The sequence below is a fragment of the Streptopelia decaocto genome, assembly GCF_964273445.1.
Source record: "Streptopelia decaocto genome assembly, chromosome: 5".
NCBI lineage: Eukaryota > Metazoa > Chordata > Aves > Columbiformes > Columbidae > Streptopelia > Streptopelia decaocto.
Genome location: NC_138659.1, coordinates 49,355,166 through 49,383,085, shown reverse-complemented (window position 1 = coordinate 49,383,085; position 27,920 = coordinate 49,355,166). Strand labels below are relative to the sequence as shown.

At 36.9% G+C, this 27,920-nt stretch overlaps 1 protein-coding gene across 9 annotated transcripts in view; it reads left to right on the top strand.

The window, feature by feature from the left end:
• The window catches only part of KAT6B (lysine acetyltransferase 6B), a 105,700-nt gene that overhangs the window by 28,121 nt on the left and 49,659 nt on the right, over window positions 1-27,920 (top strand). For 7 of the 9 annotated variants that reach the window (XM_082053454.1, XM_082053461.1, XM_082053459.1 and 4 more), the window contains exon 3: window positions 22,693-22,801. The exons of the other annotated variants lie outside the window; for them this stretch is intronic. In XM_082053454.1, the coding sequence (XP_081909580.1) occupies window positions 22,693-22,801 (109 nt within the window). The remainder of the gene's footprint in view (window positions 1-22,692; window positions 22,802-27,920) is intronic. 9 annotated transcript variants of the gene reach the window in all.

The window sequence follows — 27,920 nt, the reverse complement described above, 5'->3', positions numbered from 1 at the left end:
AGGTGAGGTCACACAGGAACATGTCCAGGTGGGTCTTGAATGTCTCCAGGGAAGGAGACTCCACAATCCCTCTGGGCAGCCTGTTCCAGTGCTCTGTCACCCTCACTGAGAAGAAGTTTCTTCTCAAATTTAAGTGGAACCTCTTGTGTTCCAGCTTGATCCCTTTACCCCTTGTCCTATCATTGTTTGCCACCGAGAAGAGCCTGGCTCCATCCTCGTGGCACTCACCTTTTATATACTTATAGACATTAATAAGGTCCACCCTTAGTCTCCTCTTCTCCAAACTAAAGAGCCCCAGCTCCCTCAGCCTTTCTTCATAAGGGAGATGCTCCACTCCCTTAATCATCTTTGTTGCCCTGCGCTGGACTCTCTCCAGCAGTTCCCTGTCCTTCTGGAACTGAGGGGCCCAGAACTGGACACAATATTCCAGATGGGGTCTCACCAGGGCGGAGTAGAGGGGAAGGAGAACCTCTCTCAATCTACTAACCACCCCCCTTGTAATAGACCGGAGGATGCCATTGGCCTTCCTGGCCACAAGGGCCCAGTGCTGGCTCATGGTCATCCTGTTGTCCACCAGGATCCCCAGGTCCCTTTCCCCTACACTGCTTTCTAACAGGTCATTCCCCAACTTATACTGGAACCTGGGGTTGTTCCTGCCCAGATGCAGGACTCTACACTTTCTCTTGTTTCCTTGGAAGGAAAGTGTCTGGGCAGATTGAGTTCCTGTGAAACTCCCCAGAAGCTTCCAGGCCAAATCTTTACATGACTTTGTAGTATATGAATGCCATGACTTGCAAGAATGTTCACTGTGTACTTCCTTTATTCTGTGGTTATTAAAACTATATTAACTGCATTTAAAAATTGACAGTTGCTGATGCTGGGCCTGAGGAGGTGTCCAAGTTTTGACAAGCATAAGGTTGTTTTGAAATTCAGCCCTGTAAGACTATGCAGAGGAAAGAAAAAACGAAACAAAACCATTCCAGTGTTGTAGCAGATTGACAGGTTTTGTTTGAATGGGAAGTCACTAGTTGCTGTGCATCTTTCAACAGTGCTAGTTTCTTCTGAAATATATCCATCTTGAAGATACACTGCTGGAATCAGTAGAGATGCTTAAGGTGAGGCTGGCCCAATATGCAAGAGAAGAAAAAGTATTGAAGTATTGCAGTCTGTGTCAGTCAGATCTACTTTACTCATCTTCCCGTGGTAAAGTTTAACTTCATGGCCAGTTTCAAATAGCTTTTATTCAACCAAAATGACAAGTAAGTTTTTTGTAAATTGAGAGTGGAAGCATTGCTGAAGGAAAAGGAGGGACAGCTCTAAATACATCTTTGGTGATATTTCAGATAATGGTAGAAGTGGTAGTCAGCCAAGCAATTCATATATGATACTGGATTAGATGTGGCAAATGTTCCCCCTTGGTAGGCTGGAGACCCAGCGTAAATAGAAAGGAGGAGCAGGAATATTGGGGATGTGTGAGCTTGAGAGGTATAGTTAGAGAACTTGGAAATGAGAAGGTAGTGAAGAAAATACAACATAGGTAATCCAGTGAGAAACCAAATTCACTAAATGCGTTTTTCTGAGAAATTAACTGTTCGTAAAGATCCAAGACTCTACGTTAAGCTAATGTTGTTGTTACGAAGCTAAATACATTCAAAATCTCATGGTTTAGGAGATTTCACAGCCTAAAATAGAAAGGGAAAATTGTGTTGTTGTTGTTGTTGTTTTTTTTCCCCTTATTTTATAGCAACAGATGCAGATTTCATTATCTTGTTTAAACAAAGAATCTGCATATTCTGTCCCTTAGCATAGGTTGTGGAATTAACCAGCTAGGATAGCCAGACATATTAAAGAAAAATACTTCAATTTCTTTGGTGTGATGTCTCTGCCCTTTTTGTCCTTTTCTCTCCCATCCTGTTGGCTTTGCACAAAATTGGTTTCAAGGAACACATTTTTCCATTTGTGTACCTTAATGAAAGATGCAACAAAGCTAGGAACTCCTTAATTTTCTTTAGGTGATCCAGGAATCAAATGTAAGCTTTTTTTTTTTTTTTTTTTTTTGGCTATAGGCAGACTGAATATAAAATAGGCAGCCCAGTGAGTGGATTTTACTTTGATTACACTGTTTGGCCTGTATTCTTAAGAGATTACCTCTGGAATGTCCTGTATGTACAACTGCCCCCATCCTCTTAGAACTTGTGTAATATAAGTACAAAACATGATTCTTGTCTGAAAAGTATACAGTGGTATTTTTGTTGTGCAGCACTCTCCAGAAGTTGGAGAGCTGTAAAAAGAACAGCATGCTTTCCAGTGGATGGGGTGAAAAATTTGAAAACTTACTTATGTAGTACTGATGAGTGAAATGCACTTGCATTTTTGTTGTTGTTGTTGTAAGCTTCTTCATTTGCTTTGCCTTCCTGAAAAATAAACACATGCTCATGTAATTAAACCAGGAATCAGACTAGGTTAGTTTCCTCAGTGTGAGGTGCAAATAAATTTACAACTTGTTTGTCATGACTACAGCTTTATTTTCTGAAGGTGCAAGCAATTAGCTGTGTTGATTTAGCTGTATAATTGCTATCAATACCCTGCACTGTGCCTTCAGAGTGATCAGTGTCACATTGAGTGCTGCATGGTAGGATCTGACATGCTTCTGTAACACCAAGCCCAGGGGGGACTAGCAGCATGAGCAGCAGTTTGCTTTTGACAGCAGAATGTCCTTGTTGCTATTGATTAGGTTGTTCAGTGAAGTGAAAAAACATTGATCCAGCTTTAAACTGGTGGTTATATGATAATCCTGGAGATGAATGAGTATCAAGTGAAGTTTTGCTGGGGGGAGATGGCATGGGGGGAATCCAATACTGTTTTTTCATGTAGCTAATAAAAGGCTAATGATACTTTAAAAATAGATGGTTCATTATATAGATCTGCAATAAATTAAATGTAACTAAAAAATATGAAACAGATCTTTCTGTACCACAGTTGTAGATAGTGGTAAAAAGGACATATGTCTCCTCTCTCTAATTCCCAAAGTAGTTGTTCTCTGTGTGTCTCTCTAGTCTGTAAGTAATGCTGATAACTTCACTGGAGATGGAGAGTGGGATGTTAGTCTTCCAGTATTTCAGTGTCTGATTGATGGTTATATTGGGCACTGAGCTGCTCTGAAACAGCATATATATGTTTTGCAACCACTGTCAGTTAATTGATGTTTCAGTCCCATCTCCCTGTCCTCATCTCATCCCCGTGTTACATCTAAAGCTATCTGAATCATGTTATTTTCTTTGTAAAGCTTTTCCCTGCCCTGAAATGAAGAATCTTGGGAGCATGATTGTTTGCTCATGCTGTCTTACATTTATTCAACTTTCAGTCTTGCTTTATATGCTTCTTGTGGTCAGGTGATTGTGTACTTAAACTGATTTGCCACTTACAGCTTCTCAATTAAGTACTTAGTTGTAGTTGCTGTCCTCAGTATCAAAATTGTGATGCTATTGCAACAGAACCTGGTTCTGTCAGTTGCCTTCTAATTTATCTTACATGCAGCATTTAAGTGTATGCACCTATGTACACATTTTCCCCTCTCCCCATTCTGTCCTTGCTAGTTTGGATATAAAACATTTCTGTTGTCCGTGTTGTGTGTTTTCCTGATCCAGCACAATTTGTTGTATGTAGTAATATAACATTAGATCAATTTGGTATAAGGTAAGCCTGCACATTAATAGAATTTGTTCAGCTGTTTTATTTCTAGCATCATTAAGTATTCTAACTTTTGATTTGCAATTAGATTACTGATGTGTTTCCTGCTCTGACCTGCTGTTTCCTTTTGTAGAGCTACAAGTAAGGAACTATTGGGAAAGATGTAGGCTTAAAAACTGTTCAGGGCACAAAACAATATATGTAAGACTTCAGTTATTTCCTTTGAACTTATTTTTATGGTTTTCCTTTTTTGAGGGCAGATGGGAAGAGCAGAAGGACATACTGATGCACTTAAACTGTCAGCATATATTATGCATACTTCATACTGTAAATGTATAGACAAAACTTTTTTATAATCTGAATTTTGGAGAAGGTCCTTTTACACAAAGGGGAGGTCTGTGTTAGAGATGCATGCAGTTTTTCAAAAGTCTCAGTGGCACGTGTATTTTCAAAAACATGACTAATGGGCTTAAGGCTATTGTACATGCTTATTGCTACACATAAATGTTTTTTTTCTAGCACTAGTTACTTAACTTGCTGAAGTAGTGTAAACTAAACCTGAGTACTTCTGTCCAGACAAATTGTGTATGCTGACATGATGTGTCACTGTAGGTGACAAATGCTGAATGATTTTTGGGCCCAGGAACCTATTTTGGAGACACTGAGAAATTCCATTTCTCCTTGCCATGGTCAAAACTGAAATTTGGCATTGTGGGGGGGGCATGTGTGTCCAATCACATGTCTACGTGTTTTTATTTATTTTTTTTTCCCCCATACAGTTTGTATGCTTGCCTAATAAGCACCTATTCTTAAAAATAAATGAAACATTTTGGTTTTCAGACTGAACACTTTTCAAACAGAAATAAAATGGAGCCTCCCTTAATTTTTCCTGATATATCAGAATGAGTGGAAGGGTGATTTTTAAGAAGGATGTTGCACAGACTTGCTTGCAGCTCCTGCCAAAGTTCAGCTGATCAGTTTGTAGGTATGTTGTTTGAGGTATATGTGTCTCTACTGACCATGACACATTGACACTCTGTGCGTTCAGAACTGTAGTCCAATTGCATATTTGGCCCCCGTTCAAGGGATGGGGTCAGAACTCCTACAGGCTGAATATTGTCTGATGGTATTTAAGTATTGCTAGAAGAAGAAAGAACAGTCCTAAAGTTCTATAAGCAGCACTCCCTTCGAGTTAGTGTGTGTGCGATGCTATTAGCAGCTATCCAAAGACAGGATGAAGGGTGTGAAATCACAGATCCAAACCAGAAGCTGAGTTTCTTCATTGAATTAGTATTCTAGCAACTCTTTCTATCTTAATTCAGGTGCTTTCAATTAAATGGGACTTTGAGAAAGCTGTAAAAATGCCCTGGTGCATTTTTTGGTATTGTGGAGACAAATGTAGAAATTACGGATTAACTAGTGCAGCAATAAATTAATTGCTCTGTATAAACAGAAGTTGCAACTATGGTTCTGACATCTTACGCAACTGTCAGGTGGTACCACTGTGATCCATTTGCTGGTAGGTTGTATATGGTTCTCAGTAATGTCAAGCTTTTAGAAACTGGGCTTGTGATAATGGAAGGGTTTATTCATGAAAAAGTCATCAGACAGCCCAGAGAGGTTGTTGAATCTCCATCCCTGGCAGTGTTCAGGACTCTCTGATAGTGGTTAGTTATGTTTCCCTGTTGTGTGACTTCATCCATTTATTTTTTAACTGGGTATTTGTCTGTTCCTCTCTGGACATGCCATGGTAGTTCTCTATACTTTCTTACAAGGATGATTCAACAGAAGTATTCTGGGAAAAAGATGATGAACTTAGGAGATAATGGTTTAAGGAGGCTGTATAGATTTGTGTGGGGAATACCTTTTGCCTAAGGTGATGGCTTCAGTGTTCCATTCTACTTCCACCTTTATCCTCCAAGTAGCGCAGGTGCTCCAGAGGATGCTGTGTCAGCGGATTCTGCAAATTCTGATAAAGTGGGCAGATGTCTTGGTGGAGGTCTTGATTTTTCCTAGAAAGCAGTGATGGAGTAGTGACTATACTGTGCAATTAGCTATGATTATGGGCAGGAGAACAGCATTTTCTCCCAGCAGGTAGAAGTCTTAGAATGTAGAAAAAGACTCTTGCAATATCTTTTCTCTGGCAATTGTAAGGGAGGAGATGACAAGATGGGGGCGGGGAGGGGGAAAGTAACAAATATGCATTTGTCATGTGTCCTAACTTTTCCACTTTCTTCCGTATCTGTGGCTATTATTTGTAGTTGTTGTGAAGGAGTAGGTGGTGTTTTCTTTATTTTTTTGGGTTTTTTTAGTTTGAAGATATGCAGATCTTAAAGCAGAAGTTTATACATTTTAGCTTAAATTTAAATTTTCCAGGCCTTAAATGCTTTTCGTGTTTAAAGTTGAGTATTTAGGAAAACGTAGCTAGTTGTATCCATTCTTCCTTTTCCCTATCATCCATAAAACAATTCATATCATGAATGCATGAAAGATCTCATCATTAATGTTGATGTTTTGAGGATGCTACTGTGCAAATTCTTTCCCCTGAACTTCTTGCAGAATTGTGATATTAACAGCAAATTTATCTTAGAGCTGCTGTTTTCTCAGCTGGCGTCTTCTGGCATGGAGATGGTCTTTGCCTTGTTTTTAATAAGGGGTATGGGTTATAATATGTAACAAAGTTTAGTTTTCATCAGTCTTTCCAGCACACTTTGAACAATAAACTTCAGTGAATGACTGTCAAATTTACAATTGTGCTCGTATTAATACATACTCATTAAATTGCAATTATATAATTATAAGGTATATAATAAATCTACAGGTCATGTGGGCTGTCTCTGCTATGGGATTTGAAGAGAGACCTTTTGAGAGACATTTTTTTCTAACAGTAGAAATTGCTGACTCTTTCAGGGTGAGGTGAGTTTTGCCGGTGTGTGTGGGAATAACTTTTCTTGCTCTGCTGTCACCGGTAGAAGAGGCACTGTTGTCCTCACTACAAAAGCAGAAGCTAGAGAGACTGCAGTTGTGGTGTTCTCCCTGACTGCATTTTAACTGTGATTTTTATTGACTCATTGATGGACAGGAGGAGGTGGGAAAAGAGGGCAGTTGTGTTTAGTAGCCAGTAGCAGCAGAACTACAAACCTGTGAATTTGCTCAGCAGAAGGAAAGGTGTTGCTGTCCCTAAGAATTCAGTATGTAGCAGAGAAACTGCTAAGAAACTTCTGTTTACCACAAGCTCGTTAATTTTGCCAAACAGCATCAGTTGTAAGATATCTGCCAGATAATAGTTATAAGTACCAATTTGTTTTCTCAGGTATAATGAAACTTCAAAAGCATTTAAGGGGAATACACTGTGTAAGCTAATGTCAAAAACCACTCATGACTTGCCTTTAATGGAGAATCCTCTTCTGAATGCATTACTTTGTTCCTTAGTATGCACTTTGTGGTCTTGCTAAACAAACTCAGGCTAAATTAACTGAAATCTGTACTAAGTGGCCAGTAACATTTTAAGTGTTCTGTCTGTAAAGAAAATAGTGTTTGCTGTGATGAAAAAGTACTTGTCCTTTCTACTGGCTCTCAAGTCGCTTGGTGAACAAATTGTGGAATTCCTGCCTTCCACTACCCCCCTCTGCCCTTTTTCATGGAAGAAAGTGAACGGGTCACTGTTTAAGTGTATCTATTAATACATAACTGTTTCATAGACTTACGCTGTGTTTTTTTCTGTGTGTCACAGAGCAGAGTCCCATGTTTGCATGTCTGTGTTTTGGCTTAGGTAACTGGGTAGGCTGCTGTAAACCCTTGGAGGAGTGGAAGTGAACACTTCTGGAATATGTTTTATTTTTCCCCTCCCCCTTTTTAAAATTAAATTAACTCTTCTGTCTGCCTTTGTGGTCCTTATTTCATCAGTTACAGTGTCTTGGCCGTTTGGGGTTTGAATGCATTATCAGAGGGGCCTTCAATGGGGATTAAAAATATGTTACCTGGAAAAATGGATATTTGGTTTTATTTATGTCTGGCTTTCATTGTCTATGTTTTAAACATATAATTTGAATTAATCACATTAATTTATTGGCAGGTTGGAAATGTAAATCTGAGACTGTTCTGCTGAAATGTAAAAGTGGTCTGTGCTTGATCTGAATACTGCTAGATATATCCCAAATGAGAAATGAACTTACTGTTATTAGGAGATTCCTAATCTCAGATAAGTTTTACAGAATATGTTGCATGATTTAGGTTTGTGTTTCTGAAGTTCTAGCAAACATCATTTCGTGAAATGGTCTGACATTTTAAAAAATTAACAAAGATTAGAGTGAAAAGTTGTTTTCAGTTGCTAAGCTCACTTGATTAATGTATTTTTGGCTTTAAAACTCCAGGCTTCGCTATGTTTTGAGTAATAAAATTATACAGGTGTTTTTTTGCGATATTAATACTTTCCCTTTCCTTTCCACTCTCTTTTTCTTCCTCTTGTCGTGTTTTGTCACTGTCATCTCTCTTCAAGTATAGATTTATTTCTTATACAAGTTGTTGTTTTCTTTGGCAGGAGCTGCAAGCAAGTCTGTGCAAAATTATGTAATGTCTGAAAAGCTATGTTCATGATTAATTAGCCTATCATGAAACTATTTTGATGTGTGTGTGGAATAACTAGAACATACTTTTTATTTATTTGGCAGTGGTAGAAGGCACTGGTCAGATCAAGTAACTTTAGAGTGCCTTCTATTAACTATTATATACATTACGTGATTACATTTGCAGCATGAAATATGTCGGGTTTTTTTATTGGTCAGTTAACATGACCCTTGCATTTGGGTCCAAATGAATTTTAAAGGAAACTACTTTGGGCTGCAAGTATGTCTTATTTCCCAAATAGTAAAATCTATCGTTGTTTGCTTGAAGTTGAGCACCCTTTAAATGGCATATTTGAAGAAAATTTTGCAAGAAGTTAAAAATTGGGGAAATATGTTCTATCTAAGCTGTGTTGACATCAGTGGCACAGCTCTCAGATGGCAGCGGAGTCAATATCTCAACCAATATTTTAAGTCTTGAGAGGACTTCCTGTACACTTTATATTTCAGGTTTTAGTTTTCCTTAGGTTTTGTTTTGGTGTGTGGTGTTTTATTTCGTTGTGGTTTGTTTGTTTGTTTTAAATCTATCTGATACAATTAAACTAGGTTCAGAGATTACAAGGTGTAGATGTTGCATCTTTCAGATGTTGACATGGTTAGGAAGATGACTTCTTAGTAAGTAAGCCTTTTCGTTTATATGGTGAGCATCCAAGTAGAAAGAGAGAGAATGGGCCTCTTCAGTGCATTGGGTTACGTAGATTTGTTTATAGGCTATTAATGAAGCTATCTGTTTTTTAGACAACTAGTTTTTAAAACCTTTTTCTATGCTTTTAAACATTCGGATTTGCATCACTTAAGTGATATTTCAGACATGTTTGCTTTTTGCAAAACTGAGGGAGATATTGTGCTCATCCTAAATGTAATTACTCATTTAAATTAGCTTTGCTGTTAAAGAGCACCACATTTTATTTTTTTACTTTCACTAAATGAATGGCGTTCTTTCTTATGCTATAAGCACAGAAAGCATTTTAAATACTGAAGAGTTAAGCTGCCAAAGGATAAGAGCTGTAAATAATACTTTGATTTTGAATGTTGAGAATTACTAGTATGGCTCATCTCTTTGCTTGTGTCTTGGGATTCACTGTCTCCTTGCTACATCTGACTGGTTAGGGGAGGTATTTTTCTCACACTAGCCTATAGGGGTGTCTAAAATACATAGAATCTGTAGGGATCAGAATCGCAGACTTCCTTGCAAGGGATCAAGGTCAGAATTTTGTTGTATTTATCTGTTAGTGCTAAACCAGCTGAACAGTTAGTACACGAAGTGAAAACTTGGCCTACCTGTTTGTTTATCCCTTGGCCCTACAGGTTAATCCAGTCCTAAAGACTGTTCAGTGTGTTATATAGTGGAACTCTTGTCATGCTGCCTCTGTTTCTGTTGGGATATTGCATTTTCTCCTGTATGTGAAAGAAGGGACAAGGAAAGAATCTCTACACCTAAAATTTTCTCATGACATGGATTCCTGCAGTTGTGTCATACATGACTTCTTCTGTGTGTCTTGGCCCAACCATGCTCTGTACTCATTTGGAATTAGATTGAAGACAGTGGTTTTGTGGTTGCACTCCACAAGAAAACTTGCATTGGAAGTAGTTTGAGTATTGCAGATAAGACTTCTGTTTTAATGTGTAGTGGCCTTTAACTGTGGATGATGCTGTAGGTATAGGTTATTTCATTACATGGAAGTGAACAGGAACAGCTTCCTGGTACATTAAATAATCCTGTCATTGTTGGAGGGAGGTTGATGCTAGAAGACTTCAATTTCAAACTTCGGCATAGTCCAATAGTATTGTTAAAACGATTTGTTAAGTGATGATTTTTTTAATATATTCTTCAGTTATGCCTTTTTGTTGGCATGGAAGTTTTTTACCACCTTCTGTAAGCTATGAGCAATAGACTTGCCTTTTTTGAGGCAGTGCATAACCCCCTTGAAGCACTGTTTAAAAATCTCTCACAAAATTACAGCAAGAAAGCTGCTGGCTGAATGAACTTATATCCTTTTTTTTTTCCTGTTGTATGAATTCTGATGGTAGGACTTGTATTCTCTCCCTGGGTAGTATGGCAATTTAATATTATTGGTAGGACAGACAATGGCCTCTTGGACTTAAAGATTCTGTCAAACAAATTTTGTTAAAGGATTGAGTTTTGAGGGAGATGTGAAATGTGAAAACACTTACTACTTGGGAAAAAGTATTTGAAATAATGTAGAAGATAGATTAATAGCAGAGTTTTAGAGCCTGATCAGATTTGTTTCCAGAAAGCATGCAATACAAATTGCTGCAATATTTTTTCCCCAGTGTGAATGTAACAGTTGAAAGCAAATCTCAAGCCTCTTTCTTTCAAGAGGCTTACATTTAACTTCATTTAATAGGCTTACTTGGAAACGTTTTTAAGAAAAGATGGTCTTCTGTGCAATATTAACTGTTTTGGTATGAACTCTTTGAACTTTAGTTTACATAGCATATCTAGTTAACCATGCTTTATTATAATCTAATGGAGATAATTGTGCTGTATTTGTAAAATGAACTACAGTGATCTGTGTTTTTAATTTAAAAAATCACATTTTTATTTGGAGGGGTGTAATTTCCTTACAGTATGGCAATATTGGACTTTACCTATACATATAAAGAAGCAGATTAACAGAGCAATCTGTTTCATTTGTTCAAAATGCCAGCCTCTTGGGTAACTCCTTGGGGTACAGAGCTCCTTTGCCTATTCACCTTTATTATCATTCAGCACTTGATCAAGTGAAAAACCGCTATTCTATTAGGTCTTGTATAAAATATGCTATATGTACTTTACAGATCTGGCAGATTTTCAATGGCATTGTGTCTTGAGCAATGGCATATAAAAGTAAATGTCTGCAAGTGATTTCAGTGTCTTGGCTGTTGAATAAATGGCTTTTCTACTCTCAAAAACAAAGTTCAGTCCCTGTTGGGAAGGGAAAAAAATGAAGCTGTTGGCATTTAATCAGCTATCTGTCCAGCTTTCTCCTTGGTCATAAAGGAGACCAAGAATTACTTCATTTAAAAATATATAAATGAAAAATGAAACAGCTCTGTAGTTCAGCTTGTACAGTAGTATCTTAGTGCTGGTGTTTTTACAAAATAAAAACCAGTGACTCAGCAACAGAAAGGTCAGTGTCCTGGCTGCTGTCACTTGTTGCCCATAGGAATATAAATGTTTAGCCATGTTAGTTCTCTACCACTTGGGCCCTGGTAAGAGAAGTGACTGTGGTGTTTACACTGACATCATTTGTGTTACATCTGCTCTTAAAGTAATGGTTCAAGCAGAAATGGTGTTGAATTACATGCCGGTGTTAAACTAAATCCTTTAAAAAAAGCCAAAAACCAACACACACAAAATCACAGAACAAAACCAAAACATGATTATCTTTATTTAAAGCTTCCATTTCATAATCGCATCGGTGGAAAAAATATAAAGAAATAGTTCTCTTGTAATGCCATATCAGGTTCTAGAATTTGCAGCCTTAATAATTCCATTTTGGTCCTAATATTTTTCCATTCACATATATAGGGCAACTAGGCAGGGTATTTCTTGGCTTTGTGCAGAAATTCAGCTGCTTTATCTTGAAGTAGAATGGGGCTGTGGTTGTGTTGTTAAAGATTGCATTTCAAACACTGGCTCACTCTCACGAATATCTACTTGTGTTTTTAGTACAGTACTACTCAGATCTAGATAGTGCTAAGAGTAAACTTGCCCCAAAGAGTAAACTAAATGAAATATGCATATGATCAATTTAATATGTGATTAAACATTTTCCCTGAGCAATTAGCATCAAGACAACTAATAATTACCCTGTGCCACACTGCAAACATATTTTACACAATGATGTAGGGATGGCTTTGATAATAAGTTATGAGTAAAAATACATATATACAAACATCTGAATAAACATAATAATATGGCAATGAACTGGAGTTTATTTAATCTGCTTAAAAGCAATACATATCCCTAAAGAATGAAAAAATTGACGTACTCATGGGATCAGTCTGTGAATTGCACCACTGTTTGCCTGCTCGTGATGATGTGTGGAACCTGCTTCATCCTAGTTGCATTGAGGTAACAGGTAGAATTTGAAGTTAGGAAATGCAATCCCATTCAAACAACTGTATGTACCTGTGACAAAAACCAGTGGATTCCATGCCAAAAAGTTTGGAAGTGGCAGCATATGATGAAAGTGAGATACATGAAGGAAGGGTGAAAATAAGCAGCAAGAAATGAGCAGGATTGTAGAAACCTAGGTATTTATGTAATTAAGTTTAGTTCTGAATGGAGACCTAGGAGTGTAATTAAGGTAAGATTCTTGGAAGGTTGATGTACTTATGATGTGGATACTGCTTGTTTTTAACAACATGTTGTCAGACACAAGGATGGCATTGTGCTTGATGATACAGAAGATGAAGTAATGATGAGGATGATAGTGATAGGTCATTGTTCTAAGGCTTAAGTGCATCATTTTACTCTCGCTGTGTGGGTGAATAAGGGAAAGGTGTGATGCTTTTAAGAAGTCTGGATGGATTTAAACGAGTGAGTTTTAAGGGAGGTGTGAAGAGTGAAAACTTGTATTACTTCGGAAAAAGAATTTTAACTACATAAAAAGCAAAGGTGTCACTTGGAAGATGACCTCATACTTTGGCTAATGATTGCTATGTAAGGAGTAATGCGACTTCAGGTATAATTTGCTTGATTGGATCTGTAGTAGCGATTTCACTTTGATCTGTGGGAGTCAATGGACTACTTCGGAGAGGGAATGAGGAAAAACAAGCCTCTTGGTACACTTAGGTATGCTATGTGCCAGATTGAAGAGTTTAATTTAAAAGCTAACTAACTAACTAAAAATATTTATCCAGAAACTGAAGTTCAGGATATGTAGATTTTGAACCACTTGTTGTTTTCATAGTAAGCAAGGGAAAAGAAAGGATGACATTTGGAGTTGGAAAAAGAAAGAAGTTTTGGCGCTGTTCTGTTACTGAGCTATCCCTTCTGAAGACATCATTTTTTTACATCTTAGATATAAAGAAAATGGACCCGAGTTAGCCTTATATAAAATCTTCACTTAAAAATATGTTTTGAATTAATTCCCCAAGGGTACCTTGCAGAAGGTGAAAGGGAGCGAACCCATAGTAGTTGAATGTGGAATTGTGAAGCAGTGTCTACATGCAGTACTGATGGTGCGCAGTCTTTTCAGTCTCATCTGTTAGATAAACTTGCAAACGTGTATTCCTGAAGATAATTTATTGCCGCAGCTATCAATAGCCTAGCTGAAAAGTACTAAACTAACTTGCCCCCTCCCCTTGATCTTTTAAATTCAAAACCACTGAAGAGGCAGTTTCAGTACGTCTGAAGACTGCTTGGCCCATGGTTAGATTTGCACTGTGTAGATGATGGACATCAGAATTACAGGGAGATGCAACTAGAAAACTTCATTGTATATAGGATGTATTTACAGCTTGAGCTATTTATAACATGGCTGGTAAGTGTAAGTACCCCTTGGTGGCAAGATCTGTACTTGGACTGTAATCTTACAACAGAGAATGCAGAAGGGACTTGTGGATGGCCTTCTTCATAGCCCAGTTATATTAATAGCCTTTTAAATAGAACTATTATATAAGACTTGAAATAGTGGAAAGGCAAATAATTTTTTTTAATTGTTTATTCCCAGGTGCAGGACCAAAGCAGGAAACACACATGTCAAATAACAAATTCCCCCTCATTCAGGAGGAAAGAGCCTTTTTAGTCTTGTAGTACTACCATATGAAGTAACAAAAATCACAGAAGAGATACGGTTTAAATGAGTAAAGTGTCTAACTTCGGTAACTTTTGAAATGATAGCAGGGTCTGCACATACCAAAAGTGTTGGTTTTCAGCTGTCTACAATAGTCTTGTGTGTCTATTAAACTTGCATTGTGGTTTGAAAGCTTCCCCTCTGTAAGTGTAAAGGCTTTAGATTGATTCTGTTAAAAATGAAAGCTGGGCCTCCAGGGGACTGGGAGATTTATCTGTACTTTTGAGCTTCTGCTTTGCACCCTTCTCCAGATGTATCCTGTGCTTTTGGTAGTAATTTTTCAACAGAAAGTGGATTTTCAAAATTTTCAGTGGATATGAACTGCAAACAAAACATGAATGCAGTTTGGCATATGTTGAAGTTAATTAAGAAGACTGGGGAAAATGAATAAAACCCTTTCTAGAAGAGGTACCTGTGTGTGCATGTGTGTTTCTGTGGGGTTTTCATAGCTTTTTTGATTGGAGTTTCTTCTTCCATGCATGGTGAGCAATATTCACTATGGAGAGCACTAATCTTTGATTGTTTCTTGAATACAATGGAAGCAACTTTAATAAATTTAAATTAGTTTTGTTTCTAATACCTTGTACTACTATATGAAACAACAACAGTGTAACTTGAAATAGAATTATATTGTCTTTTGCAAGGAAAACAGGTGTTTGAAGCCTGAAGCTGCATTCTGTTTTCTAAGCAGTAATTGTTGTGAGATCCCCTGTTATAGGTTGTATTATTTCCCGGTTTGGAAGAGGGAGCAGGAGTGTTCCTTTCCATAACATAAAAATAGAAATGGTATTCAGAAAAGTATCTAGTAGTGTGTACTGGTTTATGTGTCTTCCTCATGACAGTGCTTGTTTATGAAGATGCAGGTTAACTTTTTGTCTGTTCAGTTCCATCAGCTGTAGTGTTGCTTGCAGACTGCTGAGGTTAATATGAAGGCACACAAAGTGATGTGGGGAGCTGTGTTCAAGTGGGACACATCATGTCCAGGGAGGTACATGATATGTTTTCCTATAAGAGCTAGTCAAAATTCTCTGGGATATAAATTTCTAAGCATAGAAGTCTGCATTGTAGCCTTTGCCATATTTTTCAGGGTGGGAAGGAAACAGCAAGATTTTTGGGTTTACACTTCTTGGTTTTAAAAAGGAAAAGTTGTTTTAAGGATATTACTTGGAATTATTAGGTGAAGAACAACAAAAGATCTAGGAATAACATTGTATGCTCTGCACATGTCAGCTCAGGTTCGCAAGGGAACTAGTGTGCTCAGCTGAAGAGAGTTCTTAGGCCTGTTTGAGGAACCACAGTTCCCTTAATGGGCTGAGGTGGGAGAGTGCTCCCCTTCCTGCTGTTACCTGGAGAAATAAGTCAATTTGGATGCACTTCCAGGAGTTTCCCACCTTATGAGGAGTGCAGGATGGAAGTGAGAATTTTCAGTTTTCAAGATGATGATTTAAGAACATTATATGAGAGATAGTCTTTGTATGTGTGCCCTCACAGGATGCCATTGTGTAGTAAGGAAACTGGAGTTTTATAGGGCAGAAGAGAACACAAACCTGTATTCTAGCAGTGAAGATATTCTTTTGCTACAAGAGGAGAAGCTTCAGACTATAGTTCTTCCTCAACACACCCTGTTCATGTAATTTATTGACTTAAAGGTGTAATAAAAGAATTTGACAACATGAAGTGTCATCTTTTTCTTGGAACTGCTGTTGCGCTGGCTTTTGCGTTGTGCTCTCTGAATGTATAGGTGCTACATTAAGGTTTTTAACAAGTCTAATGTTTTCACACTTCTGCAGTGATAGCTGGTCAACATGTTTTTACCATCATTTGAGTTAGTGTGTACTCTTAACCATGTGATACTTGCGAGGTACTATAAAGCTAATATGGGATCTACTGGACAGTTGTCATGAAGAAGTCGTTTTAAAAAACATTAAAGTTTAACTTAATTTACAGTATCTAGTTCCTGAAACATGATGGATTTTTTCAGTTCCAGACAGTAAACTTGATTTTTTTAATTTTTTTTTTTTTTTTTTACCAACAGAATGGGTGCAGTAGCAGAATTGCAATTGAAAGTACTTTTTTGAAAAACAGTATTTAGAGATGCTACTGGTGGTACTTCTTGTTCAAAGACTTCTTCTGTTTTTCAAACTGTGATATGATGATTCTCCCCCTCTCAAAAAAAAAAAAAAAAAGGCAGCCCATGAAGGTGCTTTGTGAAAGTGTAGGAGTTCTGAGAAAGGAAGCTCGCTGCTTCTGGCCTTCCTAGGGCTGTAAATAGTTGAGTAATTGAAGTAGGGTAAAGATTGGGACCAGAACAGTGTATCCCCAGTGAAGGTCATGGCAGTTGCCATTTTTATTAAAATTTGCCTCGCTGTCCTGTTAAACCTGAAATGACTTGCATGCTGTTTCTATTCATAGGATACTAGAGAGTTGATATTTGTGTACCATACATAAGGATGTGTCTTCCAGCAGCTTGTCAGATGATGTTGATGTGTTTATGAAAAGGCATTGAGAGACAGTTGCAAATGTGAACAGTTGAGGTTTTTTGGTTTAGTGTTCCAACTTAAATTCCTTGGGAGTGTATGTGAAACTTTTAATTTCTTTTAATGTGTATGTAACATTTAATGAGACTAACATCTAAAACTGTAATTGTGTGTACCCAGCTAATGCCTAACACTTTTCAGACAATCTGTTTAAAGCCTCAGAGTGCTATAGCAATGCAAATAGTAATCTCCTTGCTTTCAGTGGGATTTATAGTTGTGGGTTACTTTGCATACTCAAAAATAAGATTTTTTTTTTTCAGGACTTAACAATGTGACATTTTGGGGAGTGGGATGTTAGAACATGCTAAATGCCTTAAGAATTTCATGGGAATTATAATTGTAGTCAGATGAGCTTGTAAATTCCGCAAGCACAGAAACTACATTAGGAAAAAAACTGTTATTTTGTGCCAGAGTTTTGAGACAAATTCTGACATAAGGTAATAAAAGTCTGGCTGAATTTTTACCAAGGATTCATTTCATGCAGTGGCAAAGCTTGTTAGGTTCTCAGAATAGATAGCTATGATTCATTAAAATAAATAAAATCATTTAATGGTTGCATAAATTACTTCAGTTTCAGTTAAATTGTTGAAACTGATGTTTGGGTGGTGTGGTTTTGTGTGTGTTGTGGGTTTGTTTGTGTGGTGGTGGTGGTAGTTGTTTTTGTTTGTTTTGTTTGTTTTTAAATGAATGACAAAACACTTAAGTCACCACTACCAGTATTTTGCATTATTGTCAGTCTTTATCTCTAGCACAAACTTACCAAACGTGTTTTTTCTTGTTATTTTCTGAAGCAACTGAAATGATGAAGCCATAATAAAAATTTACTGTACACACATTTGTATAACTTAGTGAAAAACAGTCTTTAGTGTTAGGATAATTGCAAACAATTATTGTCTAAAATGACTTTAAAATGATGTTATGAAATGTGCTGATTCTAAAATGGGGTTTGGGGTGTGGGGGAGGAACCTGAACTTTTCAAGGTAAGGATGCTGGGAGCATTCAATGCTCCATTGACATCTTTAGTGCTATAATTCTGTAATGGAGTTTTTGTCAGGCTGTAGACATGGGGTTGCTGTGAAAACCTCACAGTATTCCTTGGGTAGTCTGTGCCTTTCCCCGCTGCCCCCACCTTTTTTTTTTTTTTTTTTTTTCTAATAGCTACAGTAACACATCTGGAAGCACTAATCTCTGCTCTTTAATTCCCTGTTCTTTCTGCACTGGCAGGTGTTAAAGTTGGATGATATTTTAGATTCTTTATGGTGAATGATGTCACTCACGCATTTTCTCTTTTCCTTTGTTATGTGGGTGGTTGCTTGTCCTTCCTTTTCCTACGCTGTGTCAAAGGCATACCAGAGGATGAGCCGTGATGCTGTACTTTTCCACCTCACCTCTTGGACCAACGTGCAGTCTCAGAAATCTTCCTTCTCCCATCGCTCAGGTTGAGCATATGTAGGCAAACTGAGATGAAATGATTGGTTGGTTTCCATTGCCCTCCTGATGAAAGGCAGTTGCTTTCAAACTTGACCATCTGGTGATCTTCAGTCTTTCTCTCCAGATAGTTAATGACAGGCACTTGAATGTGATAGTTGTTCTGATAGTTTTGGTTGGTTTGTGGGGTCTTCTATGCAGCACAAAAAAAATAAAAAAAAAAAATAAAAAAAAAAATAAAAAATCAGTGTGTATGGTATACCAGATTTCTTTTGGTAGTAACAGAGCTGCAGACCTTGCTTCTCCCTTCATCTTGTTAGTGCCCTTTTTAGAAAGATGGTGTTCATGATATCAGAGCAAGGATTTATACAATGCCTAAAGTGGAGACACTGACTGGGGCCTGCTAAATAGGCTGTGATACTCCTAATAAGCGAGGCTCTTGAAAATGTACCTGCATAGCTTTTCTGGTTCACACAGCTTTTATGACGGTGTTCTGATCAGCTGCAGTCGGTGGTTGTTTATAGGAATAATTTTGCCTCTGCATTTTTGCCTGAAGGGAAAGGGGGATACATTTGAGACTTCCTATGGTGAATGTTAAAAATAATGCCTGGTTTAACATTTGTACTACATGTGTAGCAGGATTAAATAAGTATCTCCTACCAAACTCTCATAATTTGTTCATTAGTGTAAAGTAATATAACCTGCTTAGAACTTGTATGTTTTCGAGAAATTTATATACTGAATTTTACAGCATCATCCTTCCTTTCCTACTTATTGTAGGAAGCGAAGAATGTGAAATTGGGCAGATGATCACAGTGTGTGCATCACAAGGATTTCTGAGTCAAAATTACTGATGTCAGTAAAAATACTGTGATATGGTACTTGGTTTTAACGTTATTTAGAGGACTGATGGACTGTGGTGGTTGAATATGTGATTGATTGACAGTTGGATGTATGATGCTTATATAAGTATTGTTCAGTTTCCAATTGGAAAGTAAAATAAAAAAAAACCCCACCTGTTTAGAGGTGCTGAGTTGCTGGTCTATTATTGCTTTATGGTATACAATATATTAAAAAAAAGGTTGGGGGGGCAGAATTTACTGCCTGACTACTTTTTGCGAAGCTTCAGTTTCTGAATGCAACTACATGTTGGCACAGTGTATGAATTTTCTGGAAATTTGCCCCTGCTGCAATTGGAAATGCAGAAAAACATAGCAGCCTTTTAAATTTGGATGTACAACTTCTAGTGCCCTAGAAAACTGAACGTTTTTGGAAGTTGTAATTTACCTTTTTCCTAAATTTAAAGGAACAAAAAATTCTTCTCAGCCTATTAGCTCTGAAGAAATAATAGTACATTAGTGGATAAGCATTATTCAGGCCTATCTTCAGTGACAGAGCAGACACCATATTTCTGAAAGTTTCTGTAACACAATTATTAATGTAGTTATTAAATATTAGATGAAAAAGTAATTTTCCTTTTAAACTGAGGTTGACTAACAGGCAAAATATTACTGATTCATCTGGTATAAAATATTGCAGTGTGGAATAACTGGCCAAACCAATTCCTGTAAGAGATGAGTTGGAATTAACCTTCCTCATGATTAATCATTGTTTTTTAGAGGATAATGATACTTGATTGCTATATTTTAGAAGAGAAAGTAGCGATTAAGAAAAGAGAGACAGGCAGGAGATGCATTTCTGTTTGGATTATATTCTGACCTACTGAAAAAACAGAACAGAAACAAAAAGCCAAAACAAACACCAAACAAAAACCTCATAGTATCATAACAAACTTCACTTAGTTTATCCTAATTGAGACAGTTGTGAGCCAGAAATAATACTACCAGTATGAATATGGTTTTGCTTTGACTGTGTAGGCTAAAGCAAATGAAACTATATTTTGTTCACTGTGCTGACAAGAATGTGTGTATTCTTAACTTCCAGTAGCTCAGAGATCAGACTCAATAATACAACTGTTAATGTAAATGGCTTCAAAAATACACTGGAGCCTGTAAGTTTCTTCAAAACTTAAGTGTGAAGTGCTAGGATTTGCAAGCTCTCTATTATTAGGTTTGGTCTAGGAACATCAGTCTTTGTATCCCTGAACTGCCAACAACCTTTGTCCTTTATTTTACCTTTAGTTAAAAAAAAAAGAAAAAAAAGGAAAAAAAAAAGGTGGGGGTGACGTGTTCTGAAATAGGGAAGTAAATGAATGTTGGCTAATGGCCATGTCTTTTCCTAGAGCAGGAAAAAAAATCTTGGAAAGATAAATGAGATTGTAGACTTGGATTTGTTTCATTACATGAATGATATGTGATGTCTTGTAAATTATTTATCAGAACGAGCCTTTCTGAAATGGCTAAAGCACTGTTATATCAAAGGGAAGGAGAATGGTGCAGTTGCCAAGAGGAGATTTTTACTGGATTCCACTAAAAGAATAATCTTTCTTTTTAAATTATCTGAATTAAACTTTAAGTAGCAGTTAAGAAATGTCCACAAGATGCTGCAAATGAACAGTTGTGTTTGGATAGCTCTGGACCAGTTTTCTGCTGTGATTATTGGTGCAGTATATGTATTTTTTTGTTAATAGCATTTTGCTCCAAAACCAAACTCTTTAAATGTCTAATAATGAAACAGAGCTGTTGAATTATAACATGTTACTGTAAAGAATAGTAACCCAACTTTTTTTTTTTTAATTTTTATGTGTTGTTTTTAACTTGCAAGTGAAAAATTTTGCAGGTAATTGATATATCCTTTCCTACCTGTAGGATTACTGTTCTCATTCAATGCCATCCTGCCAAAACAAAGAATATCAATAAGTTTATTGGTGGGTTTTTTGTTTGTTTTTGTGGGTTGTTTTTTTTTAAACATGACTAAATTTGAATTTTGCCAGTTTTATAATGTCGATAATTATTTTTGTCCAGGTAGCAATTTAATATTTCGGCTATCCATATAATCATTAAAAGAGGTCTTAGTAAGGACCACAGATGATGCTTGTTTCTATCAGTTGTAAGAAGATAATGTTGTGGTTCCCTTCTGTAGTTTATGGAGGAGAACTGACATCTCCATGCTTAGGAATAGTCTTTGGCTCTGGTAATCTTTTACGTATATTCTTTGGGGTATACATGTTAGTATTCTGATAATTATTATAATAATTGTGAAGAGATGAGCAGTGAGCAGATCTGAGGACTAAGCTTTCAGAAAAAGTGCTATGCCTCAGGGTATGCGTATGTGGAAGTGGCTGTAGGAGAGGGTGTCCGTGCTCCTGCTGGCTGGGTAGGACAACTTTATCTTACTGGTGCCAGAATTCTTTGGAATCTGCTACTTGATTTAAGACCATCCTAAAGCTCGATAATACGAACCCCATTTCAGTATTTCTGTGTTGTGTTGAGGTATAGGGCGTATCTACACACAACTGATACCTTTTCAAGAATACGCTTAAAAACAGGCATTCCACACTTCTCAGAGCTGTAATGGAATACAGATTCATTGATCAAGTGAAGATAGTCTGTCAGCTTTCCAAGTATTGTGGTGTAAAGTGGAAATGTACACATTGAAGGTGGAAACAACAAATAATTACTTTGATGTATAAAACTAACAGCATCGCTTAGCTAAATCTGGAAGCTATGAATTTGCAAAACAAACTATTTTAATTTTTGTGTTGCTGTGATAGTAGCTGCTAGCAGCCAGTCTGGGAAGGTACTCTAGCATTTGAGTATCCCACTCGAAGAAATAGTTGCTCGTCATTTTATTTGTTACAGATCTGTTTACAAATACTTCTGTGTTGGCATTAATACATGCATGCTTTGGATGATGCAAGTAAGTAGTTTCATTAAATCTCTCAAATTTACTGCAGAAACTGTTTTGGAGTATTTAATCTCTGGTAGTTTGTCACAATGCAGATTAGGAAGATCAAGAAGTAAATTTGTATTAGTTCTTAAGACTTTCTCTGAAAACGTCTGTATATTGCTTCCAGACATTAAAAAATTTGTGTGGCTTTTAAATTCTGATAGTGTGGCGTGGCTGATGGGACTCAGACTGGAATGAATAACTGTTGATTTGTTGAATCCAGTGTTTTTACCCTGAAATGGTAGTTTCAGTGGGAGATGTGTGTTGTATTGCATGGGAAAGTAATAAAATAGGTCTTAAATTTGAGAGTTTCTATAAAAATTACTGTTTTTCTTGTGGAAATAAACTATATTAATCTCTAATGAAGGCCAGTTTGCATCTTCATCTTTGAGCACAATTGCATTTGAAGAACAAGTGATTGTATTCTGCAGCTGAAACTGTGTGTTCGAGTATGGTGTCCTAAGTTCTAATTTTTCCTCCTTTTTGTTAATACTAATCTTGTACTGGAGATGTTTACGTAGATTAGTACACAAGATTGCTTATTTCAGAAATGTTAAGTTGGCCCATAATACGTTAACATAATAAACTTCATTATTCCAAAATTAGTAAAATGGACACTTTATTGGAAATTAATACGAATACAAATTGGTACAAAAAATGTCAGGTAAAAATCAAAGAACAGACCACTGAGAAAGGCTTGCTTTTTTGTTATTGTTTTGTTTTGTTTTGCTAGCTAACTCTATTTATTTTTAAATCTAGCCACGAGCTGATCCCATCCCGATATGTAGCTTTTGTTTGGGAACAAAGGAATCAAATCGTGAAAAAAAGCCAGAAGAGCTGTTGTCTTGTGCAGACTGTGGCAGCAGTGGTAAGTTGGCAGAATTTACTGATACTAAAAATGTTTAAGTCTGTTTTTAAGGTATTGAAAGTATTTTAAACTTCTGAGTGTCATCCTCTCCATCCTCTCTCTGGACGTAGATTGAGAACTGAAACAAAGCGGGGATGGAAGAATTCTCTTCCCCCCCAGTTTTGTCATCTGGATAACTACAAATGAGAGGTGTGAATTCATCTTTATGCCAAAAGTATAGATCTGCTGAGGAAATTAATAGGAAAACCACACTTGTAAAATATAAGACTTCTGTTATTGTTTGGGATCCACGTTTTATCTGAAAGCTCAGTTTTGCTTTGTGGCATCAAATGATGATAAAGAATTTGCTTGCACAGATTTACAACATTTCAGAAGCTGAGGAATAATCATAATAATAAAGACTGTGTAGCAATCTGTGCTGTTGCTTATTTTGTGTATCCAGTTCAATTTTTATAAAACATGCTGAAGTTGTTAGGTACCTGTTACTTGTCAGGCACAAGATAGTGACTCTACTGATGATAGGTACGGTGCTCCTGTGTGTTGCAGTAGCTCTTGCAGACTCCACGTGGCTGTTGTGAATGCAAGTTCGTCCCTTGAAGTGAGCAACTAGGTTAATTTTGAAAATGAAATACTGTAGCACGCTGTTCCTTTGTGCAGTGCTTGTGCATGGTTGATACCAAATGTGGTTTTGGCCTGAGTTATTCCTGATTCACAGAGGGATTTGGTTGAGAAACTTGGGCAAATGTCTTTAACAATTCTATGCCATAAAGCTTTCCCCAGTGCAGCTGTAGAGTTCAGGATATTAAAATCCTCTGATCAGTTTAGCTATTTTGAAGAAATCCCCTGTAGAAAATAGCTTTATGATGGAAGAGGAGTTATTTGGCCAGTATAGTTTGTCAGTTGAGTGGACTGCTTTTGTTTAGCTGTACCAGTAAAAAGCTTTTGCCCCCATAGGCTTACAGCTGGATTGGGAAGTACTTGTGGTGAAGCTTTGCGCTGCAGAACTTCTCATCCCAGCTCAAAGACAAAATTGCAGCGCTGTTTAAAGTCACAGGCTGCAACATGCAGCTGCTTAGCGCTACCCCTCTGTGCTGGCACCTGGTTGCATCTAAACTGGCTTGAGGCGTAAATGTAGTTGAAAGACAAGAAGTTTGGTCTGTTCCCCAGTCCAGTTCACCGCACAGCCATACCAACTTCTGTGCCAGAATGAAGAAGAGAGAAGTGCTTAGGAAGGAAATGAGAAGTGACACAGTCTGCATAAGCCAGCCCTGCTTTTGAGAAAGCTGCAAGTGAAAGTATTGTTTTGGTGTCTTTGAATTCAGAGTCCATGTGTGTCATCATTCTGTAAGTGTGCTGAAGATAGTCTGTCTGGTGTACTGTGATAGCTACATAAGTACTTGAGTAACAACAAAACAGTGTGGATCAAAAATGTGTTTTCAGTTAATCAGGATATGCTTTTGATCGCGTGCTTCTGAATCTGTCGCCCTGGACAGATTCTTTTTATTATAGCTAGTGTATGTTTTAGTGTATTTAAGCAAGTGATTAAACAGTGAAGTAAGGAAGTGGCTTTTTTTCACCCCAGTATGCAAAACCGAACTCCATAGATATTAACCTGTCTTCCTTTAATGGTCTACAGGTTTCCTGTATTTTCAGATCTGTATTCTAATATTAGGAATTTCAGTAGGATTTTGTGCTGGTTAGATTCTGGTTGGATTTGATGATCTTAAAGGTCTTTTCCAACCAAAACAATTCAGTGATTCTGTGGTATGCAGAGTTTACATTAATCAGCTAAGCTTAGGTATCAGCTACTCTTTGGTTGTGTAATAATCCCCTGGTAGGTCTAAGACACTTTAGAACTGGAAGTCTTGACTTTCGTGGATCCATTTGAATTAACACTGATACATTCTCTTTGCCTCATTAAGACTAAATTATCTTTAATTAGTTCCTGAGATGTATTAGATATAAAGAATTAAATGTTGAGACTGCCAATCAGATTGCTGGATCATTAAACTTTAGCTACTGACGCCTGACTAAAAAAAAACCCACAATCTCAGTGCAACTTATAAATAACAAAACCTCACTCAAGTGAAGGTTTATTGTAATTGGATTTGTAATTTTGCACATTGTAGTGTATCTCAAAGCTGGTATTGCTGTCTAACAAGCATAAAAGAAATTGCATGTTGTGCACAGCAAGCAAATTGTTGAGTTGATCAGAGATTAAATTGCAGTGCCCACTACTGGCATATCTGCTTTGTTTTTCTGTCAGTTGCTTGTGTCTCTTCAGGTAATGCTGTATTCTGAAAGCAGAAACCATCCAGATATCGGCACATTTCATTGATATTACTCTTATTTTGTAGTATTTGGGAGGATAATTTATTTGGGCAGTGGAAATGGAATACACTGGGCATTTTCTAAAGGAGTAAGTGGAAAGATGTTGGATGTGAGAAAACAAATCCTACTATGAAAGCAAACATAACTTTTTCCCCCATCCCACTACCTTTTGTTTATTTCCCTTTTGATATTGAAAAATCAATATGCTTGAGAACTGGAATCGAACTCTACTTCCATTTTCCCAATCGAGAGGTGCAGAAGCAACTAAAAAGCTGCTGCTGACGGATTTTTAAAAGGAAGTTGAAGTTTTAGAAAGGGGATGGAAAAATTGAGTGTACTGGGGAACTACAATAAATATTTTAAAAAGAGGAAAAAAAATAGCTATAAGTAGAACACCTGTGGGTGCTGTCCTTTCAAATAAATAGTATGTTAAGCTGAGAAGGCAAGAGGGTTACCCATCAAAGATGGGTATGGGGAGGCTGGAGAGCAGAACAACAAACATCAGAGTCAGGTCAAGAGGCACAGGAACAGAAAATGTTTGGAAAACACTGTGCTGAGATTGCTTTATAAAGGGGACTTAGAGAAACTCTAAGAAGGAAGGAATATGTGAATTGTCTTGATTATTGCTGTCTGTGGGAGGATGTTGGCTAGCTGGATAAACTGAACAGCTGAGAAACCTGCATGCAGAAAAGCCTACTACGTGTCTGAGATAGGTGCACTGATCCCCTCAGCTCATAGCATAAATCGCCCCAAGTAATACTGCTTTCTACCTAAAAGGTTATCGAACACAAGGGGTTTTAATGTGAATTATCTTAGGTAAGTTCTCAAAATTTGTATCAAAGATAAATGGAGATATTAGCATATCTCATTTAGCACTGTACTCATTTAGCACAATTGTTGTCACTGATATAATACTTGTTCTTTTAAAAGACTGCTTGTTTTGTGAAATGATTTGGAGAATAAACAAGGCCCAAATTTATAAGGAAACTAAAGTGAGCAGCTAAAATGAGTTGCGTTCAGTCACAAAGGAGTGAGATGTTCTGTTCTAATGGCTTCATCTCACCTTTTTCTGCAAAATCAACATGTCACAAATCATAACCTTTTCTGACTGGGACATACAAGAATGAATTTTCAAGCCTTTAGTTTTAATAGCTTAGCTTTACAGCAAGCCTATATGTATTCCTGGTGGAAATTGCCAGCTTTCAAATGTCCAAATTTCCAGTAAGCTGTTAAACTTGTGTGCTACATTAAAATATTGATGCTGTTGAGATTTACGAGAAAGTCAAGTGATTGAACCAGCAGAAATAACTGCCTGAAACACTTCACAAACTAGAGAGATTGATCAAGTGTTGAAAACTGCTTGGCAGATGTGTCAGCTTCTGGATGTGGAGAAGACAGTATGTTCTTGATTTCAGTTTAGATCAGTTAGACCTGAAATACTGCAAATTTTGAAGCCAGAAGCATGCTTCCTCTCTTCAGCTCCTTCAAATTTCAAGTAACTAGCTGTAAAATCACTGAAGGTCACAGCGACTTCATTTAACTGACTACAGAAATTTGTTAAACAAAGTCTCTTTTAAAAGTGAAAGTTGTGTTGATTACCACTTCTTGCCTGGTAGGCATTACCCTCTACTTGTTATTGTTTTATTTGGGATATGTCAGTTTGTGTCCAAAATGAAGAGTGTAAGTATTATCAGCTATCAAAGAACAATACCATATGGTATTTTGAAATACGAAAACTACTATGCTGTCTGTGCTAGTGCATACCCAGGAAAGACGGGAAATGAACATAGCAAGTGCACAGTGATTCCCATTGATGCTCTTCCATCCTCTAGTGATTTGTGCCTCAGGGACTTGGACCTGCAGGAAGATTCTTTAATACCAGTGGGGTTTTTTTTGACTTTTGTCTGACAGTAAAATTTAACACTTGAGGATATTAACAACTGTATTAAGCTATATAATCGCCTGAATGAGAAATGTTGTGTTGGTAGATGACAGAGAAATAAAGTAACCCATTTACATCTAATCTATGCATAGTTACCAACCAGTGAGAATGAATGTTTCTCATGGTTACACTTCTCAGTTATTTACTTAAGGCCAAGTTAAAATCAACAATTTAAACTACAACTTACTTGCTTCTTGAAGTAAATCACTTCTGTGAAGGCTAGATAACTGGAATTAAATGTACTTGTATGGAGGTAATTGGTTTATGATTACACTTTAATGTGCTAATTTAGTTAAGTTATGTTTGATGGAATAAGTCTTTCTGAGATATTGATTATTAATATTGGCTACTCTAGGGAGTTTTTTTCTTATTTCTTTTTTTTTTTATTTTTTAAGTGAGGGACTTGTTAAGCTTTATTGAAGGGAGCAGTGAAGCATTGAACTCAACTATGCAATTAGAGTATATTTGTCACTTTCAAGAAAAATAGTCCCTTTTAAGTTCATACTTGGTTTTAACTGCAAAAAATTGTTGATGTATCTTAAATTGCATGCTAAGAATGAAGTGGCAATGTTTTCTCAATATCTTTGGTTTTGAAACTACTCTTTTAATTTATTATTGATAGATCTTTACCAATATATTCCTGCATTTTATTTTGAGAATATGCTGTATTCATACCATTTACATTGTCTTTTGAAGTTTAACAAAAAGTGGGTTAAGCCTTGGGTACATACAATAAAACGAAATAAAAGCTGAAATTCGTACTTATCGAAGTGGCTTTTGCATTCCATCAGTCATCTTTTCCATTCATGCCTCAGTCTGTTAGAAGACAAAAATAGCAAATCCTCA